General features: G+C 45.6%; 1 protein-coding gene across 2 annotated transcripts in view; it reads right to left on the bottom strand.

Annotated features, from left to right (window-relative positions):
- Window positions 1-65: 65 nt before the first annotated feature.
- The window catches only part of scara5 (scavenger receptor class A, member 5 (putative)), a 57,597-nt gene continuing 34,875 nt past the window's right edge, over window positions 66-22,787 (bottom strand). Inside the window, exons 9-12 of one of the 2 annotated variants that reach the window (XM_023953075.2) lie at window positions 3,568-3,675; window positions 2,811-2,876; window positions 1,886-2,071; window positions 66-1,169 (exon numbers count right to left, since the gene is read on the bottom strand). In XM_023953075.2, the coding sequence (XP_023808843.1) occupies window positions 985-1,169; window positions 1,886-2,071; window positions 2,811-2,876; window positions 3,568-3,675 (545 nt within the window). In that variant the 3' untranslated portion in view covers window positions 66-984. Of the gene's footprint in view, window positions 1,170-1,885; window positions 2,075-2,810; window positions 2,877-3,567; window positions 3,676-22,787 lie in introns of both variants that reach the window. The other variant, XM_023953074.2, reaches the window with a different exon arrangement.

Below are 22,787 nucleotides of genomic sequence, written 5' to 3' on the forward strand. Positions count from 1 at the left end.
CATAAAAATGGATTTCCAAATTCACCTAAAATCCAGACCACCAAAGGAAGAAAAAACCGTTTCAGTGACTTTCATACAGCATTTTAATTCAGATATAACAAAGAGAAGGTTGCAGTGTTCCCAATCCCAACAGACCATTTGATTCTCTGGTGTGACAATAATCTGGTTCTTTCTCAAGTTGAAATCATGTCTCCTGTCCACTAGATGTCAGTGTTTGCTGCAGCGACCCAAACTCTTTCAGCGTCACTGAAGTCTGCTACTGACTCTTTCTTTAGGTATTTTTTATTATAGTTAGTCTGCATCATCAACATCATGTAAGTTTACTAATGTAGACTATGACTTTATAAAAGCTAAAACGTGAGAGTTAATCAATTCAAAACCATTTCCTGTACTTTGTTTTCTCAAATAGATTAGTTTGACTTAAAACCATCTTTCTTAGTCATTTCCAGAAACACAGAAATAGCACACATTGTTGTTAGAAGACATTCATAGCAAAGATATAACTTAGCTTAGTTAACTCATATAAATCTGTTCCTAATCCGGTAATATTCACAGAGTAACCATGACAACCAACCCAGTCTGGCTTCTATTCAGCTTCATCAAATTGTAAGCTGGATTTGTCATTTCAGTCAAAACTCTGTCAGGATTTCAGCTTCTTAAAACGGGTCCTGCTGTTTTTTCTGCCACTGCAGGAGTTTTTCCTGTTCTTCATTGATTTGGTTCTGTGGTTTTTTATGTTGTTTCCATGGCAACGTAGTTCTTCTGTTGTTTGTCCAGTTCCTTCTATTGCCGTCTCTGCTGTTGTCGTTCCTGCTGCTGTTGTGTATCTCGTTGTTTGTACTTTTTCTGAAGCTGAGGTGGTGCATTCAGTCGAAAGTGAGAAAACCAGTTTGCTCTTAAGGCACTTGGAGGTGTTGAGAAAAGAGAGAACCAGTATGTCATGGAGAACAAGTGGAACTTCCTTCCCAGAAGATTCCAACCGTCTTATGTCATCTCCATCTCAGGAAACATTAAAGCTTCGGTGTCCGGCGGGGGTCCGACAGCGCAGGTCACACCAGCGTCCTCTACGTGGCCACAGTTGGTTTTGCCCCATCCGGGAAACTTGCACTGATGGATGGTGTCTTCACCCCCTGTGCAAGCCACATCGTCCATCCAGATCAGACCGGATCCTGCAAACGGGTACAGACAGCTGCGGGTCAAGATAGGGTTCTGCAGCACAAAAACAGAACAATGCACACACAAACACAAACACAAGGAAGTTGGGACCTCTGAACTTTTGTCCCCTTCCCCATCCCTGGGGGGGATGGTCCAACAAGAAACTGTTACAAATATAATCAATGTAAACAAAGTGTAGCCTGAATTACAAAAGGGGTTTATTCAAATATACCATTATATGTTAGCATCATGCCAGCAGACTTGCACTTTCCTGCAGTTTTGTGTTAGAAAGGAAAGGAAAGGCATAAAAGATCAAACTCTACTTTTATGGGCAAATTATCGATTTATTAAGTTTGGAACGATTCCGATCTATTTCATCAACCAAGTTTAGACCCTGAGTGTGACGGTTCTTCTGACAGAGATGCTGCAGCACCTGAAATTCACCTGAAGAACTGGAAGTCTGCTTCTGTTTCAGACCTTCATGTAAAGAAGAAAAGAAGACTATGATGCAAAAAGAATAAAAAGAATGTCTTGCATCCCAAGACAAAGGAGAAGAAACACTGCTTGTCTAGAAGTCCTAAAGGAGGATAGGTTACGCTGCATCATTTACATGATCTAAACCTCCATCTGCCTGAGAACACCAGACCAGAGTAACAGGACAGAGGAAAAGGAAACAGAACTATTTGGATGAATAGTTTTGTTCCGTCTGGGCCTGTTCTCATGTTAGTACCTCGTCCGAAGCGTCCCGTCACATGGACTCCCACCGCTTCTCTGTAGCCCAGCATTCTGCAGACCACATCTCCATCCTTCTTGTCCCAGGCATCGTCACACACCGTCCCCCAGCGGCGCTCATGGAAAACCTCCACACGGCCTTCGTGAGGGCCGGACCCATTCACCAGCCGGACCAGGGTCTCCTCTGCTGTGCAAACATGAAGAGAAATACTATAGAATGCGTATGTGCACACAAACAATGTCATCACATCCAGTCGTCTCAAAGCACTAAACAATCGAAAACGTTGAACAGTTTTCTTCATTTTACATACAGTTTTGATCCAGGTCAGTTCCAATTATTCCACTAAAACCAGATTATTTGACCTGTAGAATACCAACCAACAGATTATATTATACTTTTATGAAAAGAAAGCTTCAGTTTCTGCCATTAAGGAAGAACAACTACAAACAGATCCATGATGACAGAGTTCTCCTCTTATCAATAAGAAAAAGAGTCATCTTTTTTCACCACTCAAAACCAAAACTGGACTTTTAAGTTGACTAACAGAAAAACAGAGCTGTAAGCAATCCTGTGTGCGTGTGCACATGTGCTAGTGTTAATGAGAGCTCCGTGGATCTGCTTTTAATCCCAGGGCTTTCAGAAACTATGTAGCTGCTGCCGTCCAATAATTGTAGACACTGTCGTGTCTGGCACACTGAAACCATGTACTCATTAACCCAGAATGCATCTGGGCACAGAGCTGGAACCAGAACAAATGAGCGCTGCCCAGGTAAAGCCTTGAAGCAGTTTCCTTCACAGCAGCAGAAAATGCAGTGTCAGCATGTGTCCATCTGTCATCCACAATGGGAAGGTTTACTTTATAAAGTCCAACTCTATTGTCCGACAGTTTTTTCTAAAAAAAATGAAAAGGTTTTCCTCTTACCTGTTTTCTCTCCTCGCTCCCCTCTTTCACCTTTCTCTCCCTTTGAGCCTCGCTGTCCTTGGTCACCTGAAAATGATGGTCTCTCATTAAACTGGTTTCCACATCAAAGTAGAACTAAAAATGCACAAAACATGAGGAGCAAAAGAGAACTTAAACTCTGCTCCTAACATGAAGTCAGGTTCTGTTTTTGTTTCTCATCACTTTGTCTCCGAGTTTCCTGACCCGCTGGGATCCAGAGAAAACAGGAATCTGTCTCCAACCTCTGCAACTTTTTTTTACTTGTCCCGTTCAGCAGCTGAGCAAAAGGATCACAGCTGAAGACGTCTTGTGTTGGACATAGTTCACGGTTACAAAAGGGGAGTAGGAAACGCGTGGTGTATATCTGCCCCCCAGACAAGCAGCCCACCATCACCCGAGAGTTCTGAGCATCCCCCACCCCAACCCACGCACAAACCAGGGCTCCTCAAGGGAGCCCGCCCCCATGCTCCAGGCTGACACCCGCCCGACCCGCGGGAAGTCCCGGTGAAAGCATGGACTGCATAGATGGAGGTAGCTGATTTGCGGTGGCGCCCCCTAAAGGAAGCAGCCTAAAGACAAAGACGAAAAGGTTCAAAAACTTCATCTGATGGATTTATGCCTCTTTTTATTGGCTGCTTGTTCCTATTTTTCTCCCAGTAGTATTTTTCCACCAAGAGCACAGAACCTGCAGGTTTGAAACAGAGCTACTGTTGGACGAAGAACATCAAAACGGACCCACCTTTAAGCCCTACAGGTCCAACGTCTCCTTTCTTTCCCTTCTCTCCCTCATGGCCAACAGATCCCTTTGTTCCCGGAGGTCCTCGCATCCCCCTCTCTCCTGTAAATCCTGAAACACAGTTTTCACCTCAAACATTGTTACTATGACCTGCTACTGTTTTGCTCATTGAAAACAAAACCTTAACATGAAAAGTGTGGTCCATGTAATCACTACACGCATGTTCTTGTGTGCCACTAAGTTTACGGCAATGAGTCAAGAATTCAAATTACATTTAATGTATGAAAATAATGTTTTTTTCTGTGAATTTCTTCACAACTTTTTGTTTTATTGGGTATTTTGAACGGTTTTGATTGACATGCTAAATAACTCCCAGCTGTTAATTTGGAACCTGAAACCTCACGTCAGTAAAGGATCTCATTCATCTTTTCTTTTTTTTCATCTTAGTTTATTTGACAGGGACCATGTACAGGAGCATTAACACAAAAAACATGCTTTGTACCAGTCTAAACCTCTTAAGCTGCATTCCTGATTCGTGCGGCAGAGGTGGCCAGTCAGAGGTAATAGGGGATTTTAATATTTATGTTGATGACCCCAGTGACTTTCTAGGAAAGGCTTTTGCAGCTTTATTAGATGATGTTGGTTTCACCCAAAGTGTGAATGAACCCACTCACTGTCATAAGCACACCCTGGACCTTGTTCTAACCCATGGGATAGAGATCAGCCAGCTGAGTGTCCTTCCTCTTAACCCCATCATTTCTGATCACTTTATGATTACCTTCCAGCTTACACTGGAACATCCTTCTGCACCAGTGAATAAGAAACAGCTTAGAAGAACCTTAACTGACCGTTCTGTGTCTGAGTTTAAACACACAGTTCAGCCAGTACTTAGTGATATTCTGAGAAAATACTCTGAGTCCAGCTCCCATAGTATCAGTCCTAGTATAAATGACCACTTTGTTAATGATGCCTTACGCCCTCAGGAGTACACTCGATGTTGTTGCCCCCTTGAAACCTAAGTTCGTCAGACAAAACCGAGTAGCACCGTGGTTTAACGCTGAAACTCGTTCTCTTAAACAAGAAACCTGTAAGTTGGAAAGAGAATGGCGCCGCTCCGGTTCAGAGCAGTCTCTGGATATCTGGAAACATAGCCTATTAAATTATAAAAAAGCTCTGCGTAGAGCTAGAAGCCAGTACTATTCAACCTTAATATCAGAGAATGGAAACAATCCAAGATTTCTTTTTAGCACTATTGCTAAATTAACTCGCAGTCAGAGCTCAGTAGAACCACATGTTCCTGTTAAGCAGCTTTACTGCCACCTACAGGACAACAGCCACTTTGAAGACTTTCAGTCGGGGTTTAGACCCCACCACAGTACGGAAACTGCACTAGTTAGAGTCTCCAATGACTTGTTATTGGCCTCAGAAAAGGGACTACTTTCTATTCTGGTCCTGTTAGACCTCAGTGCAGCCTTTGACACTATCGACCACGGTATTTTACTCCATAGATTAGAGCAGGACATAGGGATCAGAGGATCTGGTCTCCAGTGGTTTAAATCCTATCTGTCCGATACGTATCAGTTCGTTAATGTAAATGGACATTCCTCTCAGTGCACTCGAGTCAACTATGGAGTCCCACAGGGCTCAGTCTTAGGACCCATCCGGTTTATGCTTTATATGCTACCACTAGGAAACATAATCAGGAAACACAGCATTCATTTTCATTGTTATGCCGACGATACGCAGTTGTATTTATCCATGAAGCCTGACCAGAATGACCAGATAGAGAAACTGAACGCCTGCATCAGAGACATCAAGACCTGGATGACAATTAATTACCTCCTCTTGAACCCAGAAAAAACTGAGGTCATTATACTTGGTCCTAAAAACCTCAGAGATGCTCTGTCTGCTCAGATAGTCTCCCTGGATGGTATAAGTATAGCCCCCAATTCCACAGTTAGAAACCTTGGGGTTTTATTTGACCAGGATTTATCATTTAAGGCTCACATATCTCAGGCGTGTAGAACTGCCTTTTTTCACCTGCGGAATATTGCTAAGATCAGAAATCTACTTTCTAAGAGTGATGCTGAAAAACTCATCCATGCATTTGTTACGTCGAGGCTGGATTACTGTAACTCCTTGTTAGCAGCGTGTCCTAAGAGTTCCTTAAGAAGTCTCCAGCTTGTTCAGAACGCAGCAGCTAGATTGTTAGCTGGAACTAGCAGAAGAGATCACATCACTCCTGTGTTGGTTTCACTTCACTGGATCCCAGTTGATTCTAGAATTAAGTTCAAGATCCTCCTGTTAACCTATAAGGCCTTACATGGACTGGCCCCGTCCTATATTAAGGACCTCATAGTCCCTTACCATCCAATCAGAACACTTCACTCACTAAATGCAGGACTGCTTGTGGTTCCTAGAATTAGTAAAAGTACGGTTGGAGGTAGAGCGTTTAGCCACCAAGCCCCTGTCTTATGGAATAAACTCCCAGCTCATGGAAGAGAGGCCGACTCAGTTTCTACATTCAAAGTTAGACTGAAAACATTCCTCTGTGGACAGGATTATTGTCAGACTAGTTAGTATTCAGAGATTATTCAACTTAATGTTAATGTGTTTAAATTAAACTTAATAACAATAACTATTTGTTTTAAAAGGCTGCTAGAAGTTGAAGCTGGGGTAACTATGGTGCTCTGGGGTTCTGTCCTCTTTCCTTTTTTACTTCTACCCTTCCTCTCCTCTATTCTTGATCATTATTCATCATTTAGTTCTCCATGCCTCTGTTTGGTGCAGTGATTCATGTATTGTCCCTCTTTTCCTCTCCCCTCCTGGGGAGTGGAAGTGCTTCCAGACTCCAGTTGGTTCATCTGTGCTCCTGTTCCTGACCTTCTACCTCGCCTTTGCTCCTGCTCCTACACCTGGCTGTGGATCCTGTCTCCGGCTCGACTCGCGCCTTTGACTGTCCCCACAACCACGGCTGGATGAAGCTCGTCTGCTGGACTTTTATATATGTAGTTGTAGATTTAGATAAGTTAATTCTTCTCTAAGAGTTCTGGTAAATCGCCTGTCCGTCCTGGGGGAGGATCCCTCCTTCATGTGGGCAGCCCTGAAGGTTTCTTCGTTTTTTCCGGAATCCGTTTTTTGGGAGTTTTTCCTTACCGCGAAGGGGGGTCTAAGGGCAGGGATGCCAGTATAGCATAGTCAGTTTGTTAGTTCATTTTAGTATTTTCCTATTGAACTCTTTGTATTCATGATCCTTTTGAGTTCATGTTTTACTTCGAAGCCCATCGAGACGACTGTTGTTATGATTTTGGGCTATACAAATAAAATTGAATTAAATTGAATTAGATACAGACGCGATCTGAGGTCCAGCAGCGCGATTCAAGCGGCATGGCGCAATATGGGCGGCTTGCCGCGGCAGGCCAGAGTTCTATAAATCTGAACTCTGGCAAAGTTGCCGCATCGGGGACTCAACTTTGGACATGTGACCTTTTCAGTGCTTCTGTTATAAAGGCTCAGCCCACTGGAAATGATGTCACAGGATGTGGAAGTTCTTCTTCTGTGGTTTGTGGAGGCAGTTCCTGTTTCCATGTGTGCTTGACGCAGCGGCCTAGAGAGATCCTAGTTGCTTCTGTGCATTCCAGTTGCTGTAACCTGAGTATTAGTAACTGACCAAACGTTAGTTCTTGAATCTATTTATTATACTTGCCTGCTATAAGTGTGAGGAAGCTAGCAGTGTTACCTCATTATCAGGTCCTGCCACTCGTTAACGGCACCTACATTGCTAAAATAATCTATATTTAATGTTCCTTTGATGTTAAAGACACACTATAACTTGGTGTTAGATGTAATGACGCGTAATAATGTTCTGCACTAGTTACCTGCATTACTCTTTTTACCTGTGCATTGTTTTTCTTGCTCACTAGATGTCACTGTTGTGGGGAAGTTATCATTTTTCTGACACACAAGGTGTGTATTTGTATAAACCCCTTTTAAGTTCAAAATCTTTTTATTTGGCTTTTCTTGGGGATAAACACATACATAGCGCAAAGTCAAACTGGCACTTGACGGAAATAAAAATAATAAAAATAGGAATAAAAAAATTAAAACTTTAAAATACAGCAAACAGCACCAAAAGAAAAAACACACAAACATGAAACAACCCTACCCCCCCCCCCCCATTCTGTCACTGCCCGCTCTCTTTGGCTGAGTACCAGCACACTGGCACCGCAAGATGGGTTTGAAGCTGGTCTATGTTCAACACGGTAATGCACCCTGGTTGCCTCGTTCCCATATCTGCTGAAATGTCTCCAGAAAGTTCCTGCTCTTATGATTGAGTGAGACCCTAATCTTCTCGAGTTGCAAACTAGACATGGGATCCGCCAACCATTGCTTGTGAGTCGGGGGTGCAGCATCCCTCCACCTAACCAGGACTGCACGTCTGGCCAAGAGGGAGGCAAAAGACAGAGTTTGTCGTTTCCTCGGGTTAGTAACCCCCCCCCCTCCAGTGATCCCAAACAGAGCAGTCAGAGGGTTTGGCTGCAGCGAAACTTTGAGTATCCAGGATAAAGTTTGAAACACCTCTATCCAGAACCCGCTGAGAGATGGACAAGACCAGTACATGTGAATAAGTGTGGCTACCCCAGTTTTGCATTTATCACAGTAGGGACTGATATTTGGGTAGATGTGAGATAGTTTAGACTTAGAGATGTGTCTTGTGTACAACTTTAAATTGGATTAGACAGTGGCGACCACAGAGAGATCAAGAGTTCACTTGTCTTAGTATTCAATTCCAGGTTTATGGAGATTCGGACATCTTCAGATCCCCCTCCCACGCTGTTCTAAGCTGGGCCACACAGTGAGTTTTTAGGTTTGCCAGACGGTTGTACCGAAATAAGTCTCTTGTGGGACGGGTTCAACGAAAGGACGGTCTCAACAACTGTTTCGTCTGGGACAGTGGCGATGCCAGGCCTGAGAGAGAGAAAATGCTGTCTAATTTGCAGGTACAAGACCAAATGTTCTGCTTAGCTGCTCAAATGAGGCCAGCGTGTTAGCCACTGCCAAGTAGCCCCCCCCCCCAAGGCGCATCGCAGGCTAGACCCCCCACCCCCTCACCCTAATATGAGGTTATATGAGGAAGGGGGTTCTCCTCCATATCAGACTATTCCATTAATTGGAATAAGTCTGTTTTATTACCACTCAACAGGAATATGGAACAAAGACTCACAATTCCAGTTAAAACAGGAAATATCAAATATCTGGGTATCTACTTTTCCCCCAAACTATCAGAACTGGTGCAGCTAAACCACACCCCATTACTGAAAAGCATACACGACGATCTAACACGCTGGACCAACCTGCCTCTGTCCCTTATGGGCAAGGTAGCCACGGTTAAAATGAAAATCTTACCCAAGGTTAATTATCTCTTGTCAATGATTCCCACACAACCGCCATTAAAATGTCTATGAAGACTCTCATTCATCCAGGTTGGTTCCATTGTAGTAGGTTTAGGGGATGTCATCTGGACTTTCCCCACAGTTGAGAGGGAAGTTACGTCGTAAGACACCATCGTCTCGTCAGAATCCAGCTGAAGATGTTTGACTTTGTTTGCAAAATCTTGTGAATTCTTAACATGATGCTCTGTGTTGCCAACTAGAGGGGCCAAAATAGTAGCCAGGTGTTTAGCCATGTTGTAAGTTATTGAGTCAATGCTGCTGACAATGGGTCTCAGTGGTATTCCTTCCTTGTGGATTTTTGGGAGGCCATAAATGCATGGAGTGGTATTACCCGGGTACAGTCTGTAATAAAGAGGCTTGTCGATGACTTGATCTCTCTCCAGTCTTTGTAGGCAGTCTATAACCTTTTTCTTGTAGCCGCTGGTTGGGTCTCTTTTAAGTTCTTCATATGTGGTGGTGTCGCTGAGTAGGTTGGTAACTTTGGCTTCATAGTCCGCCGCATTCAGGATCACAGTGCATCTCCCTTTATCCGCTGGTAAAATGTTGATACTGTGGTCCTTCTCCGTCCTTCTTCGCCGCCGAAATTTTGAGTCGTAATTCTTCAAAAGAAGAATTACGACTCAAAATTTCGGCGGCACTGTCCAGCGCCAAACCACCACCTTCCAATCTTTCCTCAGATGAAAGAAAGGCCTTGACAGCCCTGGAGAAGGACCACAGTGGACCACACGATGGTGTCTTACGACGTAACTTCCCTCTTCACCTGCATTCCCACCACAGAGGCAGTAATTTCAGTGAGGAAGAGATTACTACAGGATTCTCAGCTACAAGACAGAACAAATCTGACACCAGACCACATCTGCGAACTGCTGGAAGTGTGCCTCAACTCCACATATTTCCAATTCAGGGGAAACTTCTACAGGCAGAGACACGGCTGTGCTATGGGCTCTCCAATCTCACCCATTGTGGCCAACTTGTACATGGAAGAAGTTGAGAGAAGAGCCCTGGACTCCTTCCCAGGTACAACTCCAAGCCACTGGTTCAGATATGTGGACGACACTTGGGTCAAGATCAAAAGCCAGGAAGTGGAGACTTTCACAGATCATATCAACGCAGTAGACAAGATCATCAAGTTCACCAGGGAAGACACAAAGGACAACACCCTAGCCTTTCTAGACTGTGCTGTGATCATTGGAGAGGACAGACAGCTCCAGGTTGAAGTGTACAGAAAGCCTACTCACACAGATCAGTACCTGTTATTTGACTCAAACCACCCTTTACAGCACAAACTAGGCGTCATCAGGACATTACAACACAGAGCCCAGGAGGTCCCCACAAGCTCTGACGGAAAGAAGAAGGAAGAGCAACATATCCACCAAGCCCTCCGAACCTGTGGATATCCCAAGTGGGCATTCACCAGATCCCAACATACAGGAAAACAAGACAAAAAGGAACAAAAGCCGAAACGGAACAGTATTTCAATTCCATATATCTCAGGCCTGTCTGAAAAACTTAAAAGGATTTTCAAACAACATAACATCCCAGTTCATCTCAAACCAGTCAATACCCTCAGACAGAAACTGGTTCATCCAAAGGACAAAATTCCCAGCTACAAACAGAGTAATGTTGTGTACGCTATCCACTGCAAAGAGAACTGCAATGAACAGTATATAGGAGAAACCAAACAACCGCTACACAAGCGGCTTTACCAACATCGCAGGGCCAACCCAAGTGGACCTGAGTCTGCAGTACATCTCCACCTAAAGGCCACAAACCACTCTTTCGAGGACAGTGAAGTCCGAATTCTAGCCAGAGAGAAAGGATAGTTTGAGCGAGGAGTGAAAGAAGCCATCTTTGTCAAGAAGGATAAACCTTCTCTTAATAAGAATGGTGGTCTCAGGTTTATTCTTCCATCCATCTACGGCAGTGTTTTGAAACCTAAACAAACCAAACCAGTTCCACCTGAGTCGTTAACCGCTGAAAGAGACGACCATTTTGGAGAGGGAGTCACTGACTCCCCAACCCCCAGCTGAGGACAAAGGACTATTAACGACCCGAAACCACATAGGCTAAGTGGACAACACCTCCAGTTTCAGGTCTAACTCCTCCCCCAATGAGCGCATATATACCAGCTCTTAGACCAGCTATTTCAGAATTGACAAAGCCTCTTGGATAAGAGGTGAAACGTCTTCCAACTTTAAAAACCAAGTCCAGATGACATCCCCTAAACCTACTACAATCGCCATTAAAATGGTTCAAAACATTAGACTCATCCATATCAAGCTTTCTATGGAACAACAAACCTGCAAGAATTAGTCTAAAAACTTTAAAATCTGCAAAAAGCTGTGGAGGATTAGAATTATCTAAATTCCACAAATACTTTCTTGCAAATATATTGCAATACATCTTAAAATGGTTAAAAAATGCAATTTTAACTGCACCCCCCTTAGTACACACACCCCTCCCCCCTCAATATATACATCCCAACATAAACACACACACATGCACACACACACCATCTCAAACACACATACACGCACACACAATTTGCAAGGAAGGTGGGACCTGGGTCCATCTGTCCCCTGCCTCTTCCCTGGTGGGGGGTGCGGGCCCCCCTTTGCAACGGCGGCCGTGTCCCCGGGGTGCCGGCTTCCTGGGCCCGGCGGTGCTCTCTCCGCGCGGTGGGGGAGTTCACATTACATCTGAGCCGGGGGTGTCTGGTTCCTGGGGGGTGGGTTCTGGTCCTTGCTCCTGAGTGCTGGGCCCCGCCAAATTTCCAACTGTGGCCGAGCCTGGTCGGGCCATATTTATAACACCCCTTGTGGGCCCTCTTTTTTTCCCCGGGGTTCCCCCCTCCTGGGCCGGGGCGGCGGGCCCCCTGCCTCGCTCCTCCCTGGACCAACCGTGGGCCGGGCGGATGGTTGCCTGGAGTGCGGAGCGGGTCTCCCTTGGGGGGTCCTGGCTCGTACCTGGGGTCGGGGCGGGGGGATGCCCGGAACTCCTGGGTGGTGGTGGGGTGCTCGTTTGGGGCTGTGGGCGTCCTTCTCCGGTGGGGCTCTGCGTTGGGTTCTCCCGGCGCGGCGGGGGGGCTGCTCTCCTGGTTGGGCTGGGGCGGCGCTCTCTTTCCCTCCGTGCTTCCCTGGCCTCTGGCTCTGGGGGCCTTGCGGCGGCCCTGCTGGCCCTGGCCTGGGTGGCGGGCTTGGTCGCCCGGGCGGCGGTTGTTCCCTGCCGGTTCCCGTGTGGCGTTGGGGGGATTCCGGCTGCCGCTGCTGCTGCGGTGGGGGTCTTGGGGTGGGGTTGGCTGGGCACTCTCCCTCCTTCTTTTCACGTTCCACCATCCATTTTAGAAGAACATAAAACCTCACCTGAGCACTGGTGTTAGCTCACCTTTGCACTAATAGCTTGCATGACTGAATGACTGAAATATTTCACACTAGTTGGTTATCAGGCATAAGTATGCGTGTGAACACTATCTGTTTTGTGTACATGTCGACAGGTGGACATTTTTGCAGCTAGCAGGTGTGTTTATAACATTTGAGTGTGTGTGTGGACAGGCCCCGCCCTTTTTGTACTGCATTTGAACCTTACCATAATGATTAACAACCAGTAAACTTGTTGCTGTATGCTGCTTCATGGTCTTATCCCCCTTCCCCTCCTATTATCACCCCCTACCCCCCCCTCTCTCTAGCGTCCCTCTCTCTTCTTCCCCTCTTTCCTTTTCCGTCCGGTCCAACACCAAAGATTTTCAGACATGATTGAAATTAATAAAGTTTGGCCTCAATTACAAAAGGGGTTTATTCAGACATACCTTTGGTTTGTCAGAAGATTAATAACCCCTCTTGTTAAAGCAAAATATGTCCAACACAAGAGGCCCTCAGCTCTCGTCTGTCTGCCCAGCTGTTGGACAGGACGAGTTAGAAAAAAAAAAAAAAAAAAAAAAAATTAAAATGGTTAAAAAATAATCCAGAAACCAACTCATGGTTAGACTTGGAACAGGCGTTATGTGGAAAGATCAACCTGTCACAGCTACCATTTATTAGCCAAACAGTTAAAAAACAGGATTGTTTCAAAAGCATTAATATAAATGCCACTTTAACAGCCTGGTGGGAATTTCTCAAAATATCAAAATCATCAATTCAACCGTGCAAAATGACACCCATCTGGAACAACCCGGACATCCTTATTAACAAAAAAATGATTCACTTCCCAGCTTGGCAAGCAGGGGGCATAAAACAACTAGAGCACCTAATTATTGATAAAAGATTCATAACTCCTCAGGAACTTCAAGACAAACATGGAATAAATAACTTCTTGGAATATCAGCAACTTAAATCAAGTATTACTAAAAAGTATAAATTTAAAGACGACGATTTAAAGCTACCAGATGTAGTTACCACTCTGATTAATTTTTCAATGAATAGGACTCTGTCCAAAATATACAAACTTTTATGTAATTTAGATAACAATATTGCCCTTCCAACAAAAAAATGGGATGCAGATTTGAGCATCAGCACAGATGAAAGCTTCTGGTCAGAACTCTGTCTAAACACCTTTAAACTGACAAAAAGTCCAAATCTGCAGCTAATCCATCTACCAGCTGTCCCCAACTTACTTTCCGGGTTACATTCTAATGCCCTTCTTGTGCCACTCCCAAAAACCCATATCGTGAAGGGAGGGTATGAAAAGGTGATTCAAAGCAATAGGGCTCAAGAGTGAGAAATCACAGAGACCATAATGATTCCTAAACTGAACCCAAATCCTTAAAGAGTGTTTAAGCACTGGGTTGCAAATATATGTAATGGAGGGGAGAGTGAGAGAAGAACCCAGCAATGCAGGAAGAGAGGTGTTTCCACTCAAGTGTAGTTCCAACTCCACCCAGTCGAGGGTGTCAGATCAGTCAGCATAAAATGACCAGAATGCCATACAGTGCAAATTTGCAGCCCAATAATACAGTCGAAAATTTGGAAGGGCAAACCCATTGGTGGACTCGGTTCTCTGCAGGTGAACTTTACTAAGACGAGGACGAGGAGAGGATTGAGTCGAGCTGGTTAAAAAAAGGAACCGGGAATAAAAACTGGCAAGGACTAAAATCAGCATAAAAATTTGGGCAAGATATTCATCTTTATAACTGATCCGGCCCACCAGCGACATAGACAAAGGTGACCACTGTGTCAGTGTTTTTTTTGTTTGGTTCAGTAAGGTCATGAGGTTTTCTCTGAATAATCTTTGTTTTTTTGTGATCGATATTCCCAAATATGAGAATTTGTGTTTTTCAATTCTAAAAGGTAGGTTTGAATAGTCCAGAGCGGACGCTTAACTATTGATGGGAAAGAGCTAACTTTTGCTGAGGTTCAGTTTGTAGCCAGACAGCTTCCCAAACTGACTGAGCGTCAACAGGGCCGAAGTCAGTGAGGTCCCTGGGTTTGAAATAAAAAGCAGAAGGTCGTCAGCATACAGTGATACTTTATGTTCTATGGAGTTCCTCTGAATACCACTTATGTCCCTACAGCCTCGGAGGGCTGCTCAATAGCCAAGTCAAAGAGTAGAGGGCTAAGAGGGAAACCCCTGGCGAGTTCCTCTGTGTAAATTAAAGGGTTTTGACTGTTGGGAGTTTGTGCGAGTTGAAGCAGTGGGACATGAGTATAATACTTGAATCCATGCAGAGAAATTGGAACCAAAGCCATACCTGTCAAGCACTGCAAAAAGGAAGTTAAATTATATTCTGTCAAAAGCTTTTTCGGCATCAAGAGATACAACACTCAGGGACCCCCAGGAGAGGTGTAGATTATTTCAAGTAGCCGGCGTTTATTAAAATATGGATGCCTGTTTAACTCCTCTGCGAGCACAACGTCGCCCACAGTCGTCATGGTGTTGCAATGAAACCTGTTTGATCCTTTGAGATGATTATAGGGAGGATATTCTCTAAGCGATGATCCAGCACTTTAGCCAAGATCTTTTTGTCTGTGTTCAAGAGGGAGATTGGTCTGTATGAGGCACAGTCAGCTGGGTCTCTACCTTTTTTAGCAATGAGGGTGATGCAGGCCTCAGTAAACGATTTGGGGAGAGACCCTGACCTGAAAGAGTCAGACAACACAAGACACAACTGTGGGGAAAGTAAGGATGACAACTTTGCAAAAAATTCTGTTGGAAACCCATCAGGGCCTGGAGATTAGCCAGACTGCAGAGAAGATAGAGCTGATGTGATATCAGAATTAGATATGGGCTCGTAGTGCCTTTCTAAGATCTGGTGGCAGCGTCTGCTGCAGTCTGAAGTATGCGCTCCAGCTGTCCCAGGTCTTTCCACCTCAAAGCGTGCAAAGAAATGGTTTAACTCCTCTGCGAGCACAACGTCGCCCACAGTCGTCATGGTGTTGCAGGACTTGTGGTTGGTTAAGTGCTGTGGACCCCCTGTCACACCTGTCGTGTGTTGTTGTCTCTGAAGTGGTCCTCAGTCCTCCTCTTGTAAGCTGCCTTGGCCTCTCTGATGCCTTCCTTAAGGTCCTGGTGTGCGAACACATTACAGTCTGTGTCCTCACAGCAGTCCTGCAGCTGTTGTGAAGCGCCCTCTGGCCATGTAATTACAGTCTTTGTCACTGGAGGGGCTCTCCTCCTGATGGGGGTGTATGCTGGAATCAGCAAGGACATTTGATCAGACAACCCCAGATGTGGTAGAGGGGTTGCTCTGTAGCCTTTTTGGATTTTACTGTAGACGTGGTCCAGTGTGTTTGCACCCCTTGCTGCGCATTTAATGTCCTGATCAAATTTGGGGATTACTGACCCTAAACCAGCATGATTGAAGTCCCCAGCTATGATACACACTGCGTCAGGATGAGAGTTCTGCTGGGTGCTTATTGTATTGTGCAGCACCTCCATGGCTACGCTAGCATTAGCACCGGGTGGTATGTATATGGCCGTTACCATGACGACGGTGAACTCATGATGAATGTAGAAGGGTCTGCATTTAACAGTCAGATATTCCACATCTTGGGAATAGTAGCTGTCTACAGTCGTTGCATTTCTGCACCAGTTGTCGTTGATGTAGACGCATAGCCCCCCTCCTCTGCTCTTACCGGAGTCACCGTTCCTGTCGTGGCGGTAGGCCGTGCGGCCTGCTAGCTCGATAGCCGTGTCCAGTATGGAAGGATTCAGCCAAGTCTCTGTGATTAATACGACGCAGCAGCCGCAGAAACACTTGTTGGTTGCATTGTTCAGCCTCAGTTCATTCATTTTGTTCAAAATGGATCTGGTGTTGGAGAGGAAAAGGCTGGGAATTGGCGGCTTGAATGGTTGTCTCTTCAGCCGTGCTAGCGAGCCACCCCTGCAGCCCCGTTTTTGCTTCCTTTGTTTACGCTTCCTCTTGGGCTTGCCGGTGGGGAGAACCATCCACAGAGACCCCTGGGGTCTCACTATGCCCTCTGGAACATCGTGAGAGCGGTGGAAGTCTGATGTAATAATCCTTTCACAGCATAAACCCAAGCTCAGAAGATCCTGACAACTGTATCTGTACTGTGCCCAACATCCCTTGGTTCCAAAGAGTAGAACACCAGACCAAACATACACACAAAGAAAAAAAAGAAAAGAAAGCAGCGTTCGTGAGGAGCATTGTGGCGCTGAGTCTGTGCATGCCGCCATAGCAACAACTCCAAATAATCCCCCAAACCAGAAAGCTGCTAAAAAATACAGCAGGAAGCTTTTCAGAACCAACTTTTAATGTTAATTATTCTTCCTTTCTAACAACCTATCCAAACTCCGAAAGTAAATGTAAGGAAATGTATAGAAAAGGAAAGAATAAAAAACGAAAAAGAGGAAAAGTAACAGGTTCAAGCTCCACAAACATAAACTTTGAGCTTTAAGAAAAGTGTGTCCAAACACACCTATGTTCAACCTGTGTATACAAAAATAAGCCTTATTTACCCCGGGGTGAGACAGATACAATGGAGGCAGTCACTGGGGTCACCTAGTCAGCTCGGCTGACTGAAGACCATGTTATGAGGCTCCAGATGATCGGGGGAGGCTGCTGATGTATTTGTTAGCCTCATCCACGGAACCGATCCATTTTCTGTCTCCATTCAGCAGAGTGATACGGAGCCTGGCAGGGTAGAGCAGGGCGGGTTTGAGTCTTCCATTATGAAGCTCAGTCATCACAATCCTGTATTCTGTCCGCTGAGCAGCGACTTCGGGGCTGTAGTCCTCCACGACGCGGATGGGTTTCCCCCGGAATTCCAGCTTCCCCCGCTGCTCCCCCCGCCGCCGCGCCTCTCTGATGATGAGCTCCTTGGTCGGTAAAATCTCTGCTCTGAACACCTCATAAAGCAGGTCGGAGAAGAATTTCAACAAAGAGCCGCTTTCGGTTGATTCCGGAACCCCTAAGATACGAATGTTCTGACGTCTGCTCTGTCCCTCCAGGTCCACCACCTTAGCTTTGAGATTAGCATTAGCTTCACGAAGGTTGTTTAGCGAATCCTCGAGGTCTGTCACCCGCTGACTCAGGTCCTCCGAAGCCAGCTCCAGAGATGAAACACGTTGGCCATGGTCCTCCACCGCGAGGCGTGTTTGGTCCAGCTTTGAGTCCAACAGGTTGAAGGAGGTTTTAAACTCTGTGGCTAGCGCTTCACGATGTTGCTCCAGCAGCGTGGTGATGACCTCGAGAGTCAGGCCAGCCTCCTCCTGTTTGGCCGATTTAGTGCCCTGTGGTTAGGGGTCAAAAAAGAATACTACCAACGTATTCCCTGCGTGTCGTAAAAGGCGACTAAAAGGGACGGAGCGAGAGGACTGGGAATCCTCTCCCCTGTAACTATATTCCTAACTACGGACAGGGCAGAGTTGGGAAGGGGAGATTACCTCCCCAAACTCTTAAGATTGGGTCATTGAATGTGCGGGGGTGTAGTATGGATGGAAGCAAAAGAGATCTGATTGGAAGGATGTTTGAAAGGAGGGGAATGAGCGTGTTAGCACTGAGTGAGACAAAAGATGAAAGGGAAGGGTGAGTGTGTGTTTGGAAGTGTGAGTGGGAGAATGTCTGGTGTAGAGAGCGGGAGCGCAAGAGAAGGTGTGGCTTTGCTGGTGAGCTGTGAGGTGAGACGATGTGTGGTTGAATGGAAGGAGGTTTCACCAAGACTGATATGGGTGAAAATGAAATTTCCGAAGGAGTTGTGGGCGTTCGTGAGTGCATATGGTCCTGGCAGTGAGAGGAATGAAGAGGAGAGAGTGACCTTCTGGAACGACTTGGATGATTGCTTGCAAGGATTTGGAGCAAATGTGAATGTAGTGCTGATCGGAGATCTGAATGCTAGAGTGAGTGATGAGAAAATTGAGGGTGTTGTTGGCGGGCATGGTGTTCCTGGAAAGAATGATAATGGTGAGAATGTGCACTGAAAGAGAGATGGTGATTGGGAATACATGGTTCAGAAAGAAAGAAGTCCATAAGTATACGTGGGTGAGGCAGAGTGGTGGAAGAGTGATTGATAAAGCACTGATGGATTATGTGGTGGTTTCAAAGGCTGCATGTAGTAGATTGCTGGATGTAAGTGTGAGGAGGGGAGAGTGTGGAGGTATGTCTGATCACTGTCTGGTGGAAGGAAGGTTGCGTGTGGCTATGCCATGGGTGAGATCGAGAAAGAGTGGGGAGGCAAGAGAAGTTCTGAGAGTGAGTGTTTTGAAGAACAGAGAGAAAATGTGTGCGTATCAGAGGGAATTAGGTGGCAAGTGGAATATGGTGAAGGAGCAAATGGTTGTTGGAGTGGAGGAAGAATGGCAACAGTTCAAGGGTGCAGTGGTTGGAAGTGCAGAGGAAGTGTGTGGTGTGAGACGTGTTGGGGGTGGTGTAAGAAAGGGAAGTGAATGGTGGTGCGAGGATGTAAGGTTGGCTGTAGCTGAGAAGAGATGTGCGTACGAAGTATGGCTGCAGAGAAAGGACAGAGAGTCTTTTGAGTGTTATAAGGAGAAGAAAAGGGAGGCTAAGAGAGCTGTGCGTGAGGCAAGAGCGGCTGCAGACGAAAGGTGGGGCAGACAGTTGACTGATAATTTTCGATAGAACAAGAAAATGTTTTGGAAGGAGGTGAAGAGGGTGCGAAAGGGAGTGTCGGGGAGGGAGGAGAAAGTAAAAACAGAGGATGGAAGGATGTTGAATGAGGGGAATGCAATAAGAAAAAGATGGGCAGAGTATTTCGAGAGGCTGCTGAATGTGGAGGAAGATCGGGATGCTGTGATTGGGATGGATGGACGGGAAAGTAGACTGAATGTATTGGGAGAGTTGAATGAAGCGTTGATCAGGGGAGAGGAAGTTGAGACAGCTGTGGGAAAGTTGAAGTAGGAAAGGCTGCGGGTATGGATGGGTGTGCTGTGGAATGCCTGAAGTGTGGTGGAGCGATCGGGATGGAGTGGTTAGTGAGATTGTTGAATGTGTGTTTTGCAAATTGGCAGGTGCCGCTTGATTGGATGAGTGCGTGTGGTTCCCCTGTACAAGGGTAAGGGTGATAAGTATGACTGTGGTAATTTTAGGGGTATTAGTCTGTTGAGTGTTGTAGGCAAAGTGTATGGGAGAGTGCTGATTAAAAGGGTAGTGGAGGGGACTGAGTGTATGATTGGTGAAGAGCAGTGTGGTTTCAGTAGAGGTAGAGGGTGTGTGGATCAGGTGTTTGTTGTGAGACAGGTGTGTGAAAAGTTTTTGGCTAAGGGGAGGGAGGTGTTTTGGGCATTTATGGATTTAGAGAAGGCGTATGATAGGATTGATAGAGAGGCGTTGTGGGTTGTGTTGAGTATGTATGGCATTGATGGTAGATTGTTGGAAGGTGTGAAGAGTTTTTATAGAAACAGTAGAGCGTGTGTGAGAGTGGGAAATAGCATGAGTGAGTGGTTTCCTGTGAGGGTTGGTCTGCGTCAGGGATGCGTGATGTCTCCGTGGTTGTTTAACGTGTATATGGATGGTGTGGTAAAAGAGGTGAATGAAAGGGTGTCGGGTACGGGTGTGAGCATGGTGAATACTGACAGCAGCAAATGGAGTGTGAATCAGTTACTGTTTGCAGATGATACTGCACTAGTGGCTGACTCAGAAGAGAGCTTGGCACGTCTGGTTGAGGAGTTTGGAAGGGTGTGCGACAGAAGGAAGTTTGGAGTGAATGTGGAAAAGAGTAAGGTGATGAGGTGTACGAGGTTAAAGGGTGAACGTAGATTGAATGTGGCATTAAATGGGGAGTTATTGGAAGAGGTAGAGTGTTTTCAGTATTTGGGGTCGTGTGTCTGTGTGGATGGTGGAATGGGGGGAGAGGTAGAGTTTAGAATGAAGGAAGTATGAAAGATATGGGAGGGAATGAAGAGAGTGTTTGAATGTAGGTCACTGGGAAAGGATGTGAAAAAGAGATTGTATGAGGGTGTGGTGGGGCCTGCAGAGTTATATGGGGCTGAAACATGGAGTCTGAAAGTGGCGGAAAAGAGGAAGCTGAATGTAGTTGAGATGAGATGTTTGAGGAGTATGTGTGGTGTGACGCATATGGATCGAGTGAGAAATAAAGTAATCCGAGAGAGAACTGGTGTGATGCGAGAGTTGGCTGATAGAGCAGAGCAAAAGGCACTGGGATGGTCTGGACATGTTGAAAGAATGGAAAGGGAGCGTTCGGTGAAAAAGGTGTGCGAACCTGATGTGAGTGGAGTGAGAATGAGAGGAAGACCGTGAATGGGATGGACAGAGGGTGTAAGGAGAGCGTTGACTGCAAGAGGGATGACTGTGGTGCAGGGGAGAGAGGCTGCTCAGGACAGGGATGGGTGGAGAGAGTTTGTGTATGGATGAATGGATGGGTGTGGTAGAGGTCTGGTCTTGGGATGAAGCGGCAAGGAGAACCAGCCTTGGCTGAGGCCCTGCTGTGGAGGTGCCCACACTGGGATGTGCAGCTGACCCTGGTGCAGTGTGGTGTGGCTTAGACCAGGCCTTAGACCCGTCACACACACACACACACACACACACGCACAGAAGGAGGAGGGTTTGGGGAAGAGAAGGAGGGAGTTAAAATGGTGTGCCCTGTCTAGGCTACCCCACCTTGGTGGGACATAGCCTGGGTATATAGATAGATAGTGTTCTTTGAAGACATTTTGTAATATTTTTTTGTGTTAATTTCACCAAAATCGCTTTTGTTTTTATTTTGTTGTTTTTATGGGAATGTTTTAAGCAGAGACTTTTATTTTGGTGGTTCGCTGCTATTTCCTGTCTTTTCCCGGCATCCCCCTCAGTCTCTGTGAGGACTGCCGAGAGGAGGTAAGCAGCAGATTTTGCTCTAACCAGTTTGGGTAAAAGGGGAGTTTAGTTAAAGTTAAAAAAATAAAAAAAATGTTGTTAACAAGTTAAAACTTTCCTCACATCATTTCTATTTTTGTTTATCGTGTGAAATATATTGTTATGGGCAAATGCAGCACTCGGAGGTATGCTAGCCTTGACGGGACTTGAGCTAGCATGTATGGTCTCACATGTGACTGTGGGGGTTTTCTCCGCCTGCCTCAGGAGCGTGTGGAAGTGAGACCTGAAGCGACGTTTATGTGCTGTATTTTTGTTTTCACACAGGTATGTGATCATTCATTTTCATCAGATATATTTTATTACCTTTTGTTTTTTATTAATTGATTTATATTTTTTTGGGGTATATTGTAATGCACAGTGTTATTTGTATTGATGTTTTGTAATTTGAAATGATACAAAAATGGCATTCAATGAGGGGAAGTGTGCTATGTATGTACTTTTGTAATATGTAGAGTCTCTGTGAGGGCTGCCGAGAGGAGGAGCGTGTGGAAGTGAGACCTGAAGCGACGTTTATGTGCTGTATTTTTGTTTTCACTCAGTAAATCCCCTTAAATGGATGGCAATCCCTGTGTGAGACTCTTTATTCATTGAAGACACAACGCAGAAGATTTTAGCCGATGCGCCACGCACCCAGCAGCAAGAGTGCGCCCGGCTACACTTGCACTGTTGGGGGGGCAAACGCTTCAATGGAGGTCTTGTCGTGTGTGATGTTTGTAGAGGGCTCACAAGAAAAAATAGAAAAAGAAACCCGGAGATCCTCGTAGTACATTGCCCGGAAACCAAAAGTCCTATAAACCCCTTTTGAAATTAAGTCTAAACTTTATTTAGATTGATTATTTGTAACTATTTTTTTGGACCTGATGGAAAAGAAGAGGCGGGAAGAAGAAAGAGGGATGCCGGCAGGGGCCGCCCACCCCGCCCAGTAGGAGGACACCCAAGAGAAGTGGGGTCCCTGAAGAGTGTTGTAAACATGGCCCGACCAGGCTCACCCATTGTGGGTAATTTGGAGAGGCCCAGTGGTCGAGGGCAAAAACCAGAACCCACACCCCACGGACACCCCCAGGCTCAGATGTGTGATCCCTGGCAAAATGCTTTAGTTTTTCACATTTTGATGCAATCTTTTTGTTCAACCCATGGAATAAAAGCTGAAAGTCTGCACTTCAATGGAAGTCTGAGTTGGTTTATTTAAAATTCACGGTGGTAACGTACACAAACTAAAGTAGAAAGAATGTGTCTCTGTCCAAATATTTGTGGTCCTGACTGTATGTGTGTGTTTGTTTGTGTGTGTGTGCATGAATGTGTATGAATGTGTTTGTTTGTGTGTGTGTGTTTTGGTGTGTATACATGTGTTTATCTCATGTGTTCTAAGCACCCACAGAGTTTACGTACGTTTTTATAGAGTGAAATAAAAATGAATTAAAGCCGCAAGCGGCGTTGTATGGCCCGCAGACGCAACCCGCCTTCCACGCCCAACTCTACGTACCACC

Source organism: Oryzias latipes, chromosome 24 (genome assembly GCF_053564925.1).
Source record: "Oryzias latipes strain Hd-rR chromosome 24, Olatipes_Hd-rR_3.1".
NCBI classification, from domain to species: Eukaryota; Metazoa; Chordata; class Actinopteri; order Beloniformes; family Adrianichthyidae; genus Oryzias; species Oryzias latipes.